The sequence below is a fragment of the Emydura macquarii genome, unplaced genomic scaffold (genome assembly GCF_026122565.2).
Source record: "Emydura macquarii macquarii isolate MOO-44397 ecotype Brisbane River unplaced genomic scaffold, CSIRO-AGI_Emac_v2 contig_3530, whole genome shotgun sequence".
Lineage (NCBI taxonomy): Eukaryota > Metazoa > Chordata > Testudines > Chelidae > Emydura > Emydura macquarii.
The window spans coordinates 9,382,181-9,400,864 of NW_027133667.1; the positions used below are offsets into that span (position 1 = coordinate 9,382,181).

At 42.1% G+C, this 18,684-nt stretch overlaps 1 protein-coding gene across 7 annotated transcripts in view; it reads left to right on the top strand.

Annotated features, from left to right (window-relative positions):
• Positions 1-18,278, top strand: part of WNK1 (WNK lysine deficient protein kinase 1) — a 154,437-nt gene extending 136,159 nt beyond the window's left edge. For 5 of the 7 annotated variants that reach the window (XM_067536276.1, XM_067536279.1, XM_067536281.1 and 2 more), the window contains 7 exons: positions 832-905; positions 1,896-2,572; positions 3,406-3,608; positions 5,731-5,910; positions 7,059-7,130; positions 14,702-14,889; positions 15,231-18,278. In XM_067536276.1, coding sequence (XP_067392377.1) covers positions 832-905; positions 1,896-2,572; positions 3,406-3,608; positions 5,731-5,910; positions 7,059-7,130; positions 14,702-14,889; positions 15,231-15,545 — 1,709 coding nt within the window. In that variant the 3' untranslated portion in view covers positions 15,546-18,278. The remainder of the gene's footprint in view (positions 1-831; positions 906-1,895; positions 2,573-3,405; positions 3,609-5,730; positions 5,911-7,058; positions 7,131-14,701; positions 14,890-15,230) is intronic. The other 2 variants (XM_067536277.1, XM_067536278.1) reach the window with 2 other exon arrangements.
• Positions 18,279-18,684: the final 406 nt, after the last annotated feature.

The following is an 18,684-nucleotide window of genomic DNA, read 5'->3' on the forward strand; positions in this document are numbered from 1 at the left end:
ATTACTGCATCTGAAGAAGAGAGCTGAACTCTCTCGAAAGCTTATGCCTGCAAATATTAAATTTTAGTCTTTAAAGTGCCACAGAACTCATTGTTTTTGTTACATTGGATATTTATTGGGATAAAGAAAATTGCTGTTAAAGACCAGATAATTCCATTTCCTCCCTTCTTCCCCCAAATACGAAACTGTTAATTTTGTCTTATTTTGTAAAAGAGGACACTCCCTTATATCTAGACTGTTTTTCAAAGAAGTGAAGTTAATGAAATGCTTCTTCAGTAAATTTTGCAGTTAGGATGCACCTAGTGCCAAGCTGTTTTATCTCCCATTAGTTTGAAGGAATTTAGCATTTGGATTGGGAAAGGCAAAATCCTGGAGTAGTTCAAAATAGAACACAGCAGATGGCCCTAAGATGAGTTGAAGAAGGAAGATATAGATCATTTCAGTGGAGTGTTCTGCTGTGTAACTAGTCAATCCAGTGTGAGATTCTCAGATGTTTCAGACTAATACTTTCATAGGTGTAAAAATACATAAATTGAACAGACCATGTTTTATTGTAGTGCAATTCAGTTGAATTACTGATTAAGTGTTCTCTTCATTCCTGTACTTGAGAAGTCAGACAGGAGGTTAAAGAAAGGGTGATGAGCTCAAGTAATGATGGTATTATAGAAAGCAGACTGGGTGCAGCAGCGCTTCTTAAGAACTTTCAGAGAAGCAAGGTGAGTATTGGGCTGGCTGACTCTATCCAGTTCATGTCTCAAATGGGCGAAAGAGAGATTTTTGCGATTATTTTAACTTTCTCTTCCTTTCCATCCTCCTTTTTCTCAATTTCAGCATCACAGGATGTAGAGAGCAGTGCCACGACTACCACTGCAGGAGCTGGAGTTCTTAAGATGGGACGATTTCAGGTAGGAAAATGTTACTTTGTAGATTTACTCTGTGACCATGGCACTGATACAGGCCCCTTATTTTTTTATGGCAACGCGGTAAGGCCCAGTCTTTTAAAGGTGTTTAGGCATCACTGCACTCAGTGTTTCAACGCCTAACTGATTTTGGAGCCTAAATCTCATTTTCAGAATTAATTGAGGCACTTAGGAGTCTAAACCCCATTTGTTAAGTGCCTAAACCACTTTTGAAAATGAGATTTAGATTTCTGAATCGGTTGGGCATAGCAATGCTGAGTGCAGGGATGCCTAAATAGCTTTAAAAATCTGGGCCTGCTTGGTTGGTACCAACCCCATTAAGCTCCGGGCACACTATTTTACTAGGAGGAAGCGTCAGTATCAAGCTTGACATGAACTCAGCTTTCTGTTCATGAACTCTATTCCCAATCAGGGTTAACATCACACTTTATTGCAACATTTTCTGGTTTGTGACAATAGAATTCTGTGATAAATGAAACCTTGATACAAGTCTTAACTTTGTGTTGACTTTATTAGTAGTCCAGATCTTTAAATGTTAGCCACATGATGGCTAATGTGAGTCGTTGGTACTCTCTGCTGTATCATTCTCTAATTTTGGTTTTGAAGGAAACTTACTGAAAGAGTTCCAGAGGGATAGCCGTGTTAGTCTGTATACAGCAAAAACAACAGGACTCTCATTGTTTTTACTGAAAGAGTAGTTCTTGGGAGAACAGATGTGATTGTGTATGAAATAAATGGAGATGGCTTAGCTCCAGAACAGATTAAATTTAGCCTGCCTTTACTTAGAACTATGGGATGGGTGGATGTGTGTCCAGGAAAAGGAGAGGGCAACTTGCTTTGCTGTTCTCAGGGGCAGCAGATCACTTTTCCCAGTTTGACATGCTTCTAACCACAGAGGTGGGCTAGAGCCTGTCAGATATATTGCTGTGAATGGTTCAGAATGCTGTGCTCACTTAGTGTTTTCATCACTTCTAGGTGTCTGTGGCAGTGGATGATGTGCTGAAAGAGAGTGACAGTAAACCTGAAGAAACTAAGCCAGTGCATTTTGAGACAACTTCCTCTGATTCCTCATCTTTGGCTGGTAGCAGCCCAGAGAGTACTCTTGTGAAGCAGACTTCCAGTGGGACAACAGAGGCTACCACTGGTACTTCATTGGATCTGATAGATGGTGTTATTTCACAGCCATTTCCTGCCATGCAATTGCCATTAGAGGCTGGGCAGCCAACCAAGGTTGGGCGTTTTCAAGTGACAACAGACCAAGTGGGTCGCTTTTCTGTGTCCAGGACTCAAGATGAGGTCACCTGTGTAGATAAAGAACCCCCAATGATTCTTCCTCTTTCTGTGGATTCAGATCAAGTATCTTCTCCAGCCATGACTCCAAAGAAAGAGATGCCGGAACTGGTGGAGGCCAGGCAGTCTCCACATATGAATGGACCATCATATGATCTGGAGGCTGCCTTTTTGAGTGGGGCGGCTAAGGAACTGGATGATGGCTCAGGTAGCCCAGACTCTCTCCAACTGCTAGGGTCAAAAATCAGCCTCCCCGTCCAAAGCCTTAGCAACTCATTCAATTCTTCCTACATGAGCAGCGACAATGAGTCAGATATTGAAGATGAAAACTTGAAATCAGAGCTGCGCCGGTTGCGGGAAAAGTAAGATTTCTTCTTTGAGAATGAAGTTTATGATGTGTGAACTGTATCTAACAGTTGCTTAGTCTGAATTTCTTCTCTCTGACAGGTCTGGGCTCTCATAAGGGAAAGAGGCAAAAGGACAGATTTTAGAATGAACCTCTGTTAAATGGATTTTTCTGTAGTAATTGCCAGAATTTTCACATAGGGTAAAATTAGTTTACTGATAAATGAATATGTTGGTGTACATAAATTTACACCCACTCTTTTTATGCTCAGTTTTAATTGATATCTCTGGTGTATAAATGCGTCTATCAGGTAGGCACAGTCTGGTGGCAAAGTAGATTATGGGGCTAAAATATAAAGAAGTCTTTACATGTCCTTGAAATGCAAAAGGATTAGGAGCCTAAGTGCCAAAGTCTCCTTTGAAAAGGGAATTTAGGTTCTTAAGCCACCTAAGGGCACTTAGATGACTGTTTTTAAACTTGTACATATAAAACATCATAAGAATCTGAGACAATACCAAGCCTAGTGGAAATTTCAAAGCCCTTAAGTCTTAAAGTAAGAGTGAATCTACTCTGCCAGCCCGACAGTGTTTATCCTGAAGCTCCAGACCTTATTGGTGTTCTCCTCCTGCATGCCTTCCTAGCTTTATCATTGCTATATTAATAGGCAAACTTTAAAATCAGAATTCTAGCCATTATTACAGTTCTGTCAAGGGAATGGAACAAATGATTTTTGTGTCATGAGCATTCAGCTTGCTAATTGTGGCCAAGATTTTCCACCCTCAGAAAGAAATCAGTTCAGTGGGGTGGAGCAGGACTGTTAAGTTCTTATACATGCTCTTAACTCTTTAGGCACCTTAAAGAAATCCAGGAGCTGCAGAGTCGCCAGAAGCAGGAGATTGAACTGCTGTACACCAAACTGGGAAAGGTCCCCCCTGCAGTAATCATCCCTCCAGCTGCTCCTCTCTCAGGGAGGAGAAGGAGACCTACTAAAGGAAAAGGCAGCAAATCCAGCCGAAGCAGCTCTCAGGGTAATAAGAGCCCTCAGCTGTTAGGTAAGGCACCTTACAGGTTTCAGTACCAATGTGACATGCAGAGCAGATTGTTTATTAGCACCTTCTGATTCTGCCTTAATTCTTTTTACAATAGGTCATGGGACTCCCTCAACTTTCAGATTGATGGGGTGGTTGGTTGAGGTGATCTCTTGCCTGTCTCTCAAAGAGAAATCTGACTCACTGAGAGTCTTACCTGGTTTTGTACATCTTACTGTTTTTACACAGCATCTGAGTCTGAGGTTCCCATCAAGCTAGCCTTGGACAAATGGCCTTTTTCATGTAACGCTTACTAATGGCATTTTGTAGTCTCTCTGGCCACTTTGTCTTTTTAGATTAGAATTCAAATACATTGTTTTTTTTGGAAGAGCAATTTCTAAATCCTAGTTGCACTCTTAATTGATTATGATAGGTATGCATTCTGTAGAGACTAGTCATAGCATTTCTGCTGGTAAGAGCTGGGAACTCCAGCTTCAAAGGATGAATTCTAAACCAGGGGAAAAACTAAATCCATTCAGGCTTGAGGCAAAACTTATTTTAGTAGTACTTCTTGATCCCTCCCATTTAAAACCTACTTGTTCTTGTCACATTTAAAGATGGACTTTCACACTGGAGCTAACTTTGCAGTAGAAAACTGTACTTGGTGATATTTGTCTGTTCCTTTGACTGCTGTTGCAGATGTCTTTATTTTCTTTAATAGGTGCTTAACAGCGCAGTATCTCCTTATCTCAGTAAAGTTATAATCTCATTTTTTATGTCAGTCTGCTGTGGCAGTGACTGTAATGTCACAAATTAAGCATCTTATGTAATTACATGATTAAATGAGAAGAAGATGGATTGGGATGGATGCCATTCTTATTAAAACACAACAGTTTTCCTAATCGGCAACAGTAGTCAGAAAAATAGATCCATAAAAATTGAAGTTCCTTCCCCAGCACATGTGAAAATCCCTCTAAACCCCCTTCAATGTCATTGAGCATGTGCTATGGGAAGGCCAGCACTGTGAATGGAAATATTTGAAGTGGCTGTTATGTTCTGGCGGCAGTGAGTCCAGAGGACACAGCAGGGCACATGTCTTCAACAAGTGAATTTTCCTTCCACAAACTCCTTCAGTGGTCTTTGTGAAATGGGTTGGTGTTCTGCCTAGCAATTTTAGCATTAATTGGCCTGCCTCTTAGCAGTCTCAGTGTGAAGACAAGCGATTTGATGGACAATGGGTACTGAATTTCCATTTTGCTGACAGAAGAGGTGCCTCCAGGTTAAGGTTGTGTCACTTTGGCCCGGTGTTGTGGGGAAAGCTTGCACTGTCTGTACCTCTTCTGTGGGATAAGAAGGATTTTCAATCTCCAGTGCTGTCAGCTTCTCACATGACAACACCAAACTTTTTTAAAAGATCAGATTTATAGATGACAGTCCCAAAGATTTGTTTAAATATTTCACTATTTTAAGAATGAGATGCAAAAGTCCACGCTGTAATACCTTCTCTGGGGACTGTTACGTGAGCTGTGTATTTTGACCTAAAGGACTTTCTGAACAGAAGACAAATCTCCATACCAGTGAATGAGCTAACACTACTAAAGCAGGCTTCTGCTTTCAAAACAAGATTCTCGGCAATAGACTGGCATCTGTCAAAGTAATGGCACTTTTTATCCCCATGCTCTGTCACCTGCACTGATTAATTCTGCTCTCACATGCAATGGAGGAGTTATCTTGACACCTGTTTGTGAGGCAGAACAGGGCTCTCATTAGAGGCTTTTCTTAAAACAAATTATTCCAAATGTATTCTACTCTCAGTTCCTTTCACAGCAATGGCAAAGTCCCATCTGCATTTTTTGGTAAGGCATGATAACCTGAATGTGAGAATCCTGGCAAAAGGGTGAAGGCCCTTCCCTTGGGTTTTCCTGCTTATCTTATATTCTCAGCACTTCTCTCATCACTCCTAGAGGTCCCTCCAAGTGATACAGGTTTTAGTTCTCTTATTCATTGCAGATTTTTCCTGCTAAATCATTAGCTGTAGTCACTTTTCTCCTCCTGTCCAATGGGAACAGCGGAAAAGCCTCTGAGGTGAGGTGGGGAAGCTGAATGTCTATGTCCCCTGTATCCTGATTCTGATTTCTTTTTATAGGCAACCTGTCTACTCAGAGTGCCCCCTCAGTCTTGCCCCCCCAGCAGACCCTTCATCCTCCTGGTAACGTCCCAGAGACTGGACAGAACCATCTGTTACAGCCCCTTAAACCATCTCCTTCTAGTGAGAACCTCTACTCTGCCTTTACCAGTGATGGTGCCATTTCGGTACCAGGCCAAGGTAAGAACTTGTATGGAATTAATGCCGAGTCTTATATCAGGGAGTTCTCAGCCTGGGGCACCTGAGACACAAAATACAGTAGATTGATTCAGGGTATGGCCTGTGCTTAGAGAGGGTGTTTGTTTGCCTCTTTTTGAGGCCGAGCACATGATTTGCAGTTAGATTTCTAAGTTTTCAGGTTGGAAAAGTTAGAGGTGAGGAAATGAAGGAGTAGCATGCTACCCCTTCTGCTCTAATGGCAGCACTAAAGATTGTAAAACTGAAGAGTGAAACAAAATCCCTCAGAAAATCCAGCTAACTTGGCAGTTAGATTGGCTAAAATATTCTGGGCTAGGGATGTGAAATATGAGCACACAGTGGAAGAGGACAGTTAATAGCACCATTTTCTTTGTAGCTCTCAAATTGGGAATTTATCCTCCTGATAAGGTATTCGAGCTTTAACTATTCTCTGCAAGGCTCTACTTGGTATTTGAGGGCCTCCTTTCTTCCACTCATTAAGGAGTGTCAGTCTGTTTGTGAATTGCTTTATTCATTTCAGTGATTCACAATTGTTCCATTTTTCCATATTAGCTATTTTAGAAATATCCATTCTAAACGTTTCCATGAGACCAGTTGAATGCAGCAGTCTCAACAAGCTCATGGTGATATTGTTGGAATTGCAGTTTGTGGAGTAAAATGTAGACATTGATAGCAAAAAAGAATCGACAAGTAAAAGAATGGAAGATGGAAAGCCGCTCCTTCAGAAACTTTTCGTCCTGGGGATTCTCTACCCCTTCTCCACTAACCTGTTTCAGAAATATTTGGGGTTACTGATCTGTAACCTCCTGTGTCCTGAAGTTGCATGGTATCTTATGTAACTGAGAAGAGTGTCTTTGCCAGGATTTAGATTTGCTTGTGGACTGCAGCCTTATTCCTACTGGATTAGATATTGGAAGGTAGCACTGTTTTAACAAAGAACAAACTTGACCTTGTATTGATAAGGAAGAGTCCTTGTTCTTTGTACTGTGTATATACCTCCTTTTGAGGCTTGTTCTTGTGTGCCATGTTAGTGCATTTCACCCCTCCAACTTCAAGTTGCTAACATCTTGTAGTTGTGTTCTGTCTCTTCTCCTCTCCTTTTTCTGTTCTTCCCTCTTGTTTTATCACAGGCTGTGCGAAGTTTAACTGTGCATCTGAGCGGGTGACGTTCAAGCCTGGTGGCAGGAGGACCCGATTTCTGAGTACGCCCTGCTTGGCTCTTTGTGTGTAACACCTTTACTCCTTCCTTGTCTTCATTTTTTTTCTGCTGCTTGGATCTGATGTTTCATGCAGCCCATTCTCTTTTGCCTCCTTGTATTCAGTCCCATTTCATGGCTTGGCTTAACTGCTCTTAATACACCTTAGAAGTTTGGGTTCTCACCTTAAGTGTCCTGTTTAATATCGCCTCTAACAAGGACCAGAGAACTTAGATAAACTTTTAGGAAAACTTGTTTGTGGGAAATAGTGTTCTTCAGGGAATTAGCAGAGAATGCAGGGAGGGATCACAAGATCTAGGGCTATATGGGCTTTTCCTTATGGTTCAACTTATGATTGTTACAGGCTGTATTGGTTGACACCTAAGAGACTTCTGGGGAAAAATCTGGTTCTCCTCAGTGGCACTGAAAGGGTGGCAGCGAGAGGGCTGCCCGTTCCAAATTACAGCCGTGGAGGTGTATGGTGTATTCTGTCTTTCCTAATAGATAGGACAAAGTAGCTGCTTCTAATAAAAATGTTCAGTAAATGTGTATGGCTTCCTCCTACAACACATTTCCCCTGTAGGCTGGGTAAATCTCTGCATGCTGTTCTCACGGGTGCTGTGTAAATTCTAAGGTAATCAGCACTGCCTTTTTCATGATCATTGAGTAGCTTGTGACTAAAACTGGCACTGTTCAAAGATATTAGCCACGTGTGCAAAGGAAAACTCAGGCCTAAAGGACTCTTTGTATTTGACTGGAGGCAGATTAAACATGCCATAGGTAGAGGGTGGTGGTGAAATAAACCCCTGAAAACACACCTTCCCTTCCCACCCCACAAAAAATATACCACACCCTTATTTAAGGCCTTTCCAGGTGTCCTACCAAACTAGTTCAAGTTTAAAAGCGGGGGAGAGGGGAAGGATAATGGGATGGGTTTTTCATCAATGAGCCTCAAACTTCTGATGTGGTTATTTGAAGTTTTTAAATGCATGAGCTAAGGCTGCAAACATGATGCTTTTTTCCTGGGAGTGATACAAAATCCCACTATGCTTCCAGTGTAGACAGAACCTCTGAATGCTGTGGCACCCTCCCTCCCCACCCCGGAATGACTGGGTGTGTGATAGCCTCTTCAGAGCTCAAAGCCCTTTCATTTGCCACATTTCACACAAATTCCACAGACTTTCTAGCTTTATCCTTCTACAGCAAGCAGCAGCTCAGCTGGGCTAGGGATCTGTTTGGATCAACTCCAACGAACAAAGCAACCGTTACAGAGCAAGTCTTCTACAGAGACAACTGCAATGGAACTGACTAAATTATACACTTTATATTGAGAGGAGGGTGAGATGAGTCCTTAAATTGCTAAGTTTTGCAGCAATACTTTAAACCCTGCTGGAACTAAATGCACCATAACTGCTTATGTAACTTTTCTCCTGTCCCTGCTGCCTGGCCTCTGAATCAAATAACTTTTAAAAGCTTTGAGCAAGTAAATTAAGATATTAAAGGAATGTGCAAAGACTGTCCATTTGGATTTCCAAGCTTTATAGTGTTCACCCCTCCCTCCCCCCTGGAAGAAGTTAAATTCTTAGAAAATCTGGGAAAGCATATATTTTAGTCTTCCTTGTGTCTTTTTGGGAGGGTAATATAAAGATCGGTAGGGGTTATCACTCATTCACTCTCAGTCTTTGGCATTGTGAGTTGGATGTATTGTTACTGCTTTCCTACATGGTAGTGTACTGTTAGCTTGTCACAATCTCAGTTCAGGTGTCAGCCCTCTTAAAGAAAATTATAAAGCCTTTCCTGAGAAGTAGGTACCATGCTGTGGTGAAATGTATTGTTTTCACTCCTGAAATTTGGGATTGGTGGATGGACCTTCTGAAAGGTTTATTGCAGCTGTCCTGTAAAAGTGGGTAAGCTTGACATAGCTTGGCTTGAATATTCAGTTTGCTTAAAGGTTGTTTGCTTCCTGGAATCTGATACGCTGTCTCGACCACTTTTGGAGGGTGGGGGAAAGGCATCTAGTTAGAATCACAATGATGAGGAAAAATTGCATTGATCAGTAACATGCTTTTAACTGTGCAGCTGGAGGAGCAGAGTGGTACAGCATGGGGATCCCTGACATTTCAGAGAATATGAGAGGCGATCTAGTGAGAGTACATGGTCCGCAATTGGATCCTCTGAGTACCCCACAAATTTTCAGACAGATGAAAGCCATGAGGAACACTTCCCTTTTCCAGACAGAGGTAGATTTTTTTTTTTTTTTGCTGTTCCTCTTGTGGTAAACAGCCAGTGATAGATAAGTACCAGCCCTAAACTCCAGTGCATTCCTAACATTCTTTAGATACCACTAGATTTCAGAGGTTGGTTAGAGAACAAACATTAGTCTCTTTTTGTGCAAGAGCACAAATGATGAAATGCTGTGTCCTGTGGTCTGGGTATTTCCATAGAACATCCCACTAGTGGCTCTCAATGTAACTGCAGCCAGTTGCAGTGTCCAGCTATACTGTCTCCTCTTTCTCATTGGGCTTTGTGTGCTATTTGCTGATATTAAAAACTTCTCACTGTCTCTCTTATTTTAACAAATTACTCTTTCTTTGTGCTTCAGGGAAGATGGTGAAAAAAGTCTGTCCTTGCAACCAGCTCTGTAGTAATTATCTTATTTCTGATCCCTGATTGCAAAGCTATTAATGAATTTTCCTCTGATCACCGAAGCTTAACCTCCTTGAATCTGTCTCCAGCACAGCATCTGTCTCTGTCTCTGTTATCCCTTCTAATGTGTGTTCCTTTGTTAACATGTTAATAGGTGCTGGCTGCCTATTCATTTTTGCAGACTAGTGGGGAAATGAACTACTGTTCAGTACTAGAGAGGCTTGCTGGCCCTCAATTTAGCTGTGGAACTCCTTGCTGATTGGTAATGACAGTGAATTGTGAAGTAGGGTCATTTGCACACAGCAATGCTGATGTGCTAAAATTACCCCTTTGTGCAGCAGGATTTGCTTGTAATGACTATGCTGAAGGGGTTTGCCTACTCTGTCTCCTGATTCCATTGCAAAGACTCCTTCAGGATCTTAAAGGGTAAAAGGACAAGCCATTAAATGGCTTCAACCTGTGCCTCCCAAACAGGAGCAGTTTAGATATGCCTAATCTAAGTGTGCTGGTATTATCTAATGTTGTCTTTGAGGGTGGGTGCTCAAGGTGGTTTCCCAGGGAAGAAATAAAAGGGGGCAGAGAATGAAAGCATGATGGAGTCACAGGCTGAGGTGAGAAGCCTGCTTTCATTTCAAATCCTTCATTTTGTCATCAGACAAGAAACTGGGACGTTTGCTGTGGCTGAGCAGGACTGGAGGGGGTTTATTTCCATTGAATGCCATGAACCTCCCCTTTCAGACTCTTCTGGATGGCTTCTTTACGTTTTAATTAGAGCAGAACAACCGGCTTCTGAAATTTAAAATTCCTGAGAATTAGTTTTCTAAAATGCTGTTGAGAAGAAATGAGTCCTGAATTATTATAGCTCATGTTTTACAGCACAGACCGAATCCTGCTCTGTCCCTGCTGTGAGACTGAGACAGGAGCTCCCTCTTAGTTAATAAAATCACTTTGTAGACAACAGGAACTATTCAAAGCAAGCATTTCAAAATGTTTGTAAATTGTATATTTTCAGGTAATACACCTTAGCATGTCTCTCTCGACTAATGTGCCTGTCTCTCCCAACCCTGTGTGCTGAGCAGGCTCTGTGGATTAGGCTGGAGACCCTGGGGTATGAGCTGACATTTTGGTCAGAAATTAAACTGGGTGTACAATACATAAATGTACTGAGCAGCAGGGTGCAGATGACTGGCCATCAGGAAGGGGTTGAGAGGTGCTGATTCCTGCATGAACTCCTGACTATGGAATGTGATGATCTTGCTGTCTGTTTTGGTACCTCCTCTCTAAGTACCTTTGCTTTGTTTGTCACTCTTGGCTGTTTGTATGGGTTCCAACTTCACCTTTCCACTTGCCTTGCTGCCTTGTCGGATAATTATGTTCCAGGCTCCTTTCCCATCACACATGCTTGAGATTCTCATTATTCCATCACAGTTTCCTAGCACACTACACAGTATGAGCCTGTTACTCTGTTCCTTTTGAACTCCCACCACACATGTTCCTCAGGGAGGCCCTTTGTTCTCTCCCCCCTTCATCTGTATTGCTGTAGGGCTCCTTGCTCCTAAGGATTACACCCCTATTATTAGGTACTGTAGGTGGAGAGAGAGTTTCATTTTTTTAGGCAGTGCTGGGAGAGGAAGTAGAATCAATCACTCCAATAGCACATGCTCAGTTTCTACAAGTAATAAGTATGTTGCCTTTTTTTTATTGAATATCATAACAAACGAACCAATTCTAGCTGAGATTTGGAGAGGATGATGTTCTTTCTCAGATATGAGGGTCCTGAAGATTTGTCTAGGATAGAGAATTACAACCGGGTAACAGAGAGCTACTTCATTGGCTTCAGGCAGTGGTTTTGGCTTCTAACCTTGTGTAGTAGCGAGATGGTGACTTCACTGCTGGGATCTTTGATATTTTGGCTCTAATAATTTTCTTCAGACATACCTGTTCAGCACACCTGCATTTTCCCAGATACTGTCCCAGTTGCAACCTCAGTAGCAAGCCAGCAAGAATTGTTGTGCAATCCTCTTAACCCTGATTGAAAGACAGGTGTCCTAAGATGACTGTGCCAAAGTATGTTGATTCAGCTCTGGTGAGCATCTTCCCTGTATTTTCAGGAAGAATGTTTCTTCAAGTGTTGGTCCCTATACGTATTCCACTGAAGGTGCACAATGCACCTGAGACTGGAGAATTCTTGCAAGTAATGTGCATTGGTCTATGTCTGTGCCCCATCTCGCTTCATGATTCACACCGAGGATATAAGGGGAGTAGTGGACCGACTGCCTCTCTGGTTCCTTTTTACTGTCGTAAGGTCTGAGTCGGAATCCTCCACAATGTCCATAGTTTCTTCTTTCTCTTCATCCTATAGATATATTCAAAGTTACATTATTCTTACGGTTGTTTTGGTTAGGGTTTTTGAGAGTTAGTTAGCTTGTTAGAATCCCTACCCTGGGGAACCTTCCTGACATGAGACTTGGCTTTAAATTAGTCTAATTTAAATCAATTTTATCTATTGGCAGTTAGTGTGTATTGCCCACCAGTGGACAGTGACTCTTTATCCAGCCAATAATAGCCAGATTCTTGAAAGGGCTGATCAGAATCTTTCTGCCAGTAAAGAAACCATCTCCCCACTGAGATCTTAATTTAGTGCTTTTGGCACTCACTAAACCTTCAAACCACTAGCTATGTGTTATCCGTGACTCACCTATTAATGAAAGTGGCCTTCCTCATTACCATCACCTTGGCCAGAAGGGTAAGTGAACTTGGGGCCTTAATGGCCAATCCACTATACATGATATTCCATAAGGACAAAGTCTTGCTACAACCACATCTGAAATTCACTCCTAAAATAGTTTTGGAATTTCACATAAACCAATCAAATCACTTTCCTTTGTTTTTCTCAGAGCCCTATGTCTCTAGCGAGGAGAGCAGACTTCATTTCCTGAATATGAGCATTGGCATTTTACTTACAAAGAAGAAAACAGATCAGAAAGTCACCTAAACGGTTCATTGCCATAGCAGAACGAGTACAAGGACAAGCTATATTTTCTCAAAGAATCTCTAAATTGATCTCTGGCTGTATCCTACTCTGTTATCAGTTGGCATGCTGCCTCCTTCTCACGTGGCAAAGGCTTATTCTACTAGAGCACGAGCAACCTCAGTAACATCACTTCAAGAGGTGCCTCTGCTTAACGTATGCAGTTCCATGCACACGTTCTTGAGACATTTTGCCTTGGTCCAAGACTCCTCCACTGAGACATCCTTCGTGGCAGCTGTACCATCTTCATGCTGTCTCCCTTTTCCTCTCAGTACTGCTTGCCAATCAGTGGAATACACGTCAGGACCAGCACTCCAAGAAGAAAAAGGAGTTACTTATTGTAACTGTAGTTCTTTTGAGATGTGTGGTCCCTATCTGTATTCCAATATCCACTTTCTTTCCCTCTGCTTTGGGTCATGGCCTGATTTGCATCAGAGAGAGAACTGGAAAGGCAGTCAGTCTGCCCTGCCTCCTATACTCATGGCATAGAACAGTAGGAAAGCTGGGATGCAGGGGTAGGCCAACAGACATTACTTGCAAGAATTCTCTGGTCTCAGTTGCCTGGTGTGCATACGTACCCATAGTGGAATACAGATGGGAATCACACATCTCTAAGAACTCCTGTTTACAATAAGGTAAGTAACTTCTTTTTGTACTGGACAGGGATTCAGTAGATTTAGTTCTGCTCTTGGCTTTGCCACAAATTCCAGCGTGACATTGGGCAAAATGGTTAACTATTATATGATGCAGCTCCCAATTTGCCAAATGAGGATATTTCCTCACCTCTCAGGGTTGTTGAGGCTTATTTCATTATATAAATGAAGTGCTTAGATACTACACTGACTGCCATACAAAAACTTAACATTGAATGCAGCTGTTTATTCTGCAGTTGCAAATATGAGGCCTGAGATGGGTGAGGATGCACAAGACAGAGAAGGGATGAAAAGAAGCTCTATATCCTTGCCTCTTTGAGTAACCTTCAGTGACCTCTCCAGTAGAACTGATATTCAGTATTATGTGGACTTTTTTTTTTGTTAGTCAACCGTCTGAATAGAAGTGTCTCCATGTGTTCTATCTTGTCTCGGTTCTCCCCCATCAAACTGAATTTGCTGTTTGCACATGGAATGCTTGCTGCTCTGAATGGTGAATCTGGTCATGATGGTAAAAGGATTTCCTGGAACTCACCACATGAAAGAACAATGTTTTTTGAAGTGCAGGCTGCCCTACATACTGCAGTCAGTACCTGATGGATATACTAGGGATCTGTGTGCACTATCCCCTGGGACACTAGTCCTGTAATTGAGTGAATCAGTGCCTGCAGTTTCTGCCTTTCATGCAGATGTTCTCTTCACATAATCTGGGTTTCTGGGACATTCTGCATCCTGCAGGGTGGAGTTCACGGGGCTACAGAGCAGCTTGCTGTGCTGACTGTACTGCTTCTTGTTTGGCATTCTGTGTCATGTGGACAGAGTTGGAAATGAACTGCTCAAACATTAGCTGCTACTTACTCTTTTTTTTTTAAGAAAGTGTGGTGTGAGGGGAAATAAGCAGATATTCATCACAAATACTGTCACTTAATATGAAACCTAATCTTCCCCCTTTCTCACTTCTGAAAGAGGAGCCTGATGTGGGCAGCAGCCACTCAATTCCTACATAACTGCTACTTGCAGAACTTCTTGGAAAACAAACATATCTACAAAATACTTTTGATCTTAGAAAATGGCTAAATGAGCCCTTGTAAATTCCCCTTCCAACATGTCCTAGAATCGAAATGTAGAATTCATGTGCATGGCTTTTTAACTCTTGCTCTGTACTATTCCACTATTGTCATAGTTTCTAAACTCCCAAGAAAACTGGTTGTAACCTGGGCATTCTGATTCTGTTTTCTTTGTAATTTTAGGGACCAGCAGCACTAACACAGTTGGGGGTACAGTGAACAGCCAGGCACCCCAGTCTCAGCCTCCTGCCATGACCTCCAGCCGGAAAGGGACTTTCACAGATGACCTGCACAAGTTGGTAGACAACTGGGCCCGCGATGCCATGAACCTCTCAGGCAAGAGAGGTGGCAAGGGGCATAGCAACTATGAGGTGAGATAGTTCTCCCCTTTATTTCCCCATTAAACATGCATGGATTAAGAGCTGTCACTGCTAACATAACTTCTTGTCTGTGTATCAAGACACACACACACAAATATATAAAGAAGAGTTTTCTACATAGCCAGGCCAAAATAGTGCTCTATTAGGGAATCAGCCATAGCTTACATGTAGAGGTCTCCTGCCACATGTTCTCTTGGGCACTAAAGAGAGGAGTCATGATGTCTTTTGAGAAGCACCCATTTAACTCAGTTACATGGAATGGGCTATGGTTGGAGGGGAACTGCTTCAGCCACACTTAAATAACTTCTCTTTGGGGCTGGGTTTTCTTTCAGGGCCCTGGAATGGCAAGAAAGTTCTCAGCACCAGGCCAGCTATGTATTTCTATGACATCCTCTCTGGGTGCTACGCCTATCTCTGCAGCATCAGCTACCTCTCTAGGTCACTTCACAAAGGCTATGTGCCCGCCACAGCAGTACAGTTACCCGACAGCGCCCTTTGCAGCTCCCTGGAGTGGGACAGGTGGTCCAGTACAGCAACCTGTTGGTCAGTTCCAGCCTGTGGGAGCTGCCTCTTTGCAAAGCTTCAACATCAGCAACTTGCAGAAATCCATCAGCAATCCCCCAGGCTCCAACCTGCGGACCACTTAGCCAGACCCAGAGACTGCTGGGTAGAACTTGGGACAGGAGATGAGGAGGGAGTTAGGGCCCTGTATCAACTACTAGTGCTGCACTGAACTGGCTATTTCTGCCAGAATGGGGATGAGCTTCCTTTTTCCAACCATTGCTGTCAGCTGTCGGTAAGGAGAGTTCCCCATTTCTGAAGGGGGGGGAGGGCGATGAGCATGAACACTCCTGCTCTTGTATAAGATGAGCAATGAAGATAGAAGTCACTGGAGCAGTCAGCGTGATCTCACTCTAAAACTACTTCGTTTTGAGTCTGAATCCACATGTGCTGAGATGGGAGAGTTTAGTCCTAGCATGAGGTTTTAACACACTTCTCATCTGTCCCTAACTCATCTCCCTGAAGAATCAAGGCCAGGAGAGAAGCTGTCCAAATCTCCCTCCTCTCCCCAATCAGTCATCCTTACCTCCTGAGTGGTAGGGCACAGAAATGGACTTGCAGTGCAGCCCATGCTTGAGATAGGTCATTACTGCTTTAAGTAACAGATATTAACAGCTTTGACTGCAGCATTAGAGCAATTTAAATTGTTTAAAAAATAAATTTAAAAAAGTTCCCTGCGGACATGTACTTACCATCAGTTTTGATGTGGAAACACTGTGATATATAAATGTTGTTGGACAACAGTAGTTTAAAACTGAGTGAAAAATAGAGGGTTAAAAAAAGTTAAAAAGAAAAATGGAAAAAAAGCTAGCTATATCCTATACTTATTGGAGACACTTTAACTTTTTCCTTTGTATTTTCATTGTATTAGATAAATGTGAATGTAAAATTGTATAAATTAATGTACTTGAATACTTGTCTGTTTTCCCAGTATGCTTGCTGGATATTTTAGTGCCTTGGACTTTTATTGCTTCTGCAGTTAGCATCACTTCCTCAGCAGGCCCCAGCTGGTCAGAGAGCAAGTTAAGGGAAGAAAGGACTATTTTGTACCTAGTGACTGGGATGCCAAAGGGTTAACCATTTGGATGTTTATATATAGTCATACTGTAACTTTGATAGGGTAGGTGTTGAGGAGGGAGAGCCATTGAGGCTGTAGGTTGGAACAGAGCTCTGGGTGGTGGGGAAACCTGTCCGTGTTGACAGATTAAAAAGTTGATGGCACAATGCTAGTGTGACAAGGGGTAGGCAGGAGAAGTGATGGGGGGAGAGCTAAAGTGAAAAACAAATACTGCCTAGAGCCTTAATAGGGCTGGACAGAAAGTGCATATTTTGGAAAAGTTCAACTTTAGTGGTGTTTTGACTATTAAGCTGTGATGTGGAAAGTGGTTTGGTGAGGGTGTGTATAGAGATGGAGCCATTACCCTTTGGGGGGTGGGGTTATCTGCTGGAATTGCTTTTCTTACCTTTTTAAAATCCATTTGTGCTAGGAGCAGACTTTCCTGGTGCGACGTCCATTGCCGGCAATGGATGCACTTGAAACAGCCGGCATCAAGGAATTCCTTCTGTCTTAAGCATGCAGAGGACTTATGATTTTGTTCACTCTAAGAATTCAAACTGGTACCAGGACCATAACTAACTGTGCCATCTTTTGGTAGCTATACTGTACCTTCTACTTCTCAGCTCATTCTCCCTTTTTCATCCTGAAAAATACTGGTTCCCTGTTCAATGTAATAATACTACAACCAACCAGTATTATTCTGTAGTGCTGCAACAAACTGTGAAGGGTCAAGGTGCTGCTTCCTGGTACTTGGGAGTAGCTCAGTGGTGTCTTGGAGGTCTGCACCAAGGAAATCTTTCTCATCTGAATTTTCTGTGAGTACTACCTTGTGTGTGTGGAGAGGTCTTACTAGGGAGTTCTTTCTGTGGATGCTTTGCTTGTCTCTAAGAACAAATGCAAAAGATCAGTTCAGTTCCCTTCACCTGTTGATGTTTACAGCAGCTTTGTTGGCCAGAATACCATTGGTGTATAGGGTTAAAGTGAAGAGTCTGTGGCTGGATGCTAGTGGCAAGGTGGCTGGGTTCTAAATTTCTCAGATTTATTTTTTAATTCTTTAACACACAGGCTCAGTAGAACCACAGACTGAGATAAGAGGGCTCACCGTTGTGTACATGTGATCGGAAGAGAAATGTCTGTGCTGGTAAAATTAATCAGCCTCTGCTTTCTGGTTAAAATGACTGGAGAAGAGGTTCCTGAATACAGCACATGTGGGTAGGGAAAACAATGCTCTGTGTAATAGAGCAGTTACACAGCTGAAGAAGTATTGGGAGCAGGGCACCACTTCATGGTAGAAGAACTGATCAGCTGAATGCAGCACATGGTTATTTAATTATTTTGATTTAATAAGTTTGAGGTCGGTTTTTCACTTAACGTTATGCAAGAACTGGTTTTATTTACCATTGATTTCCCTCCTGTGGATGAAATAACTGAAGTCTAGAGGAATAAACTAATGCTACTGAACTGTTAAATTATTTTGTGTTAATATTACACTTTGAGTACCTTTTTTCCACATAAAATCTGTTGCTGAAATGTTTTCTTTACATTATTTAACAATGTACACTGTAAAAAACGAAAAAAAACAAAAATACACACAAATAAAATGAATTCAAACTTTGGGCTTCCCTGGCCGTAGTTAATTGTATGTTTTGCACTAAATCCAGGCATTGCGCTTCTTGTACGATTGCGCTTTGTGCTGCAGTTTGTTACCTTTGTAGAATATTTAATGAAATCATTCAAATAAACCAAACCTGCTTTTGTTGAACTGTGGGTTTTCATTTTCAGCTGCTTCCCACTTCTCCTTCCTCCTGTCCCCTGGAGCATTACATTGCAGATGGGCTCCTGTTACCTCACTACTAGGACAGTGTGCCACAGGAAAATACTAAAACCTACTTTGAGACCCTAAACGTCTCAAAAGCAGTGATCAGTAACAATACTATCTGGCCATTTAGCAGACTAAAGACTCCAAGTACTATGGAACAAGAAAGGACAATAAGTAGATATAGAAAATAATTTCCCCAAAATTTGAGGGGGAAAAGGATTATTTTTTTGACATGCAGCAATGAGAATTTTTCTCCTTCTGTGACTTTTCTTAGGTTATCATACTCATTCAGAATTAACCTTTTTTACTTGTTGAGGGTCCTCTTCAAGGAGCTATTGTGGGAACTAGA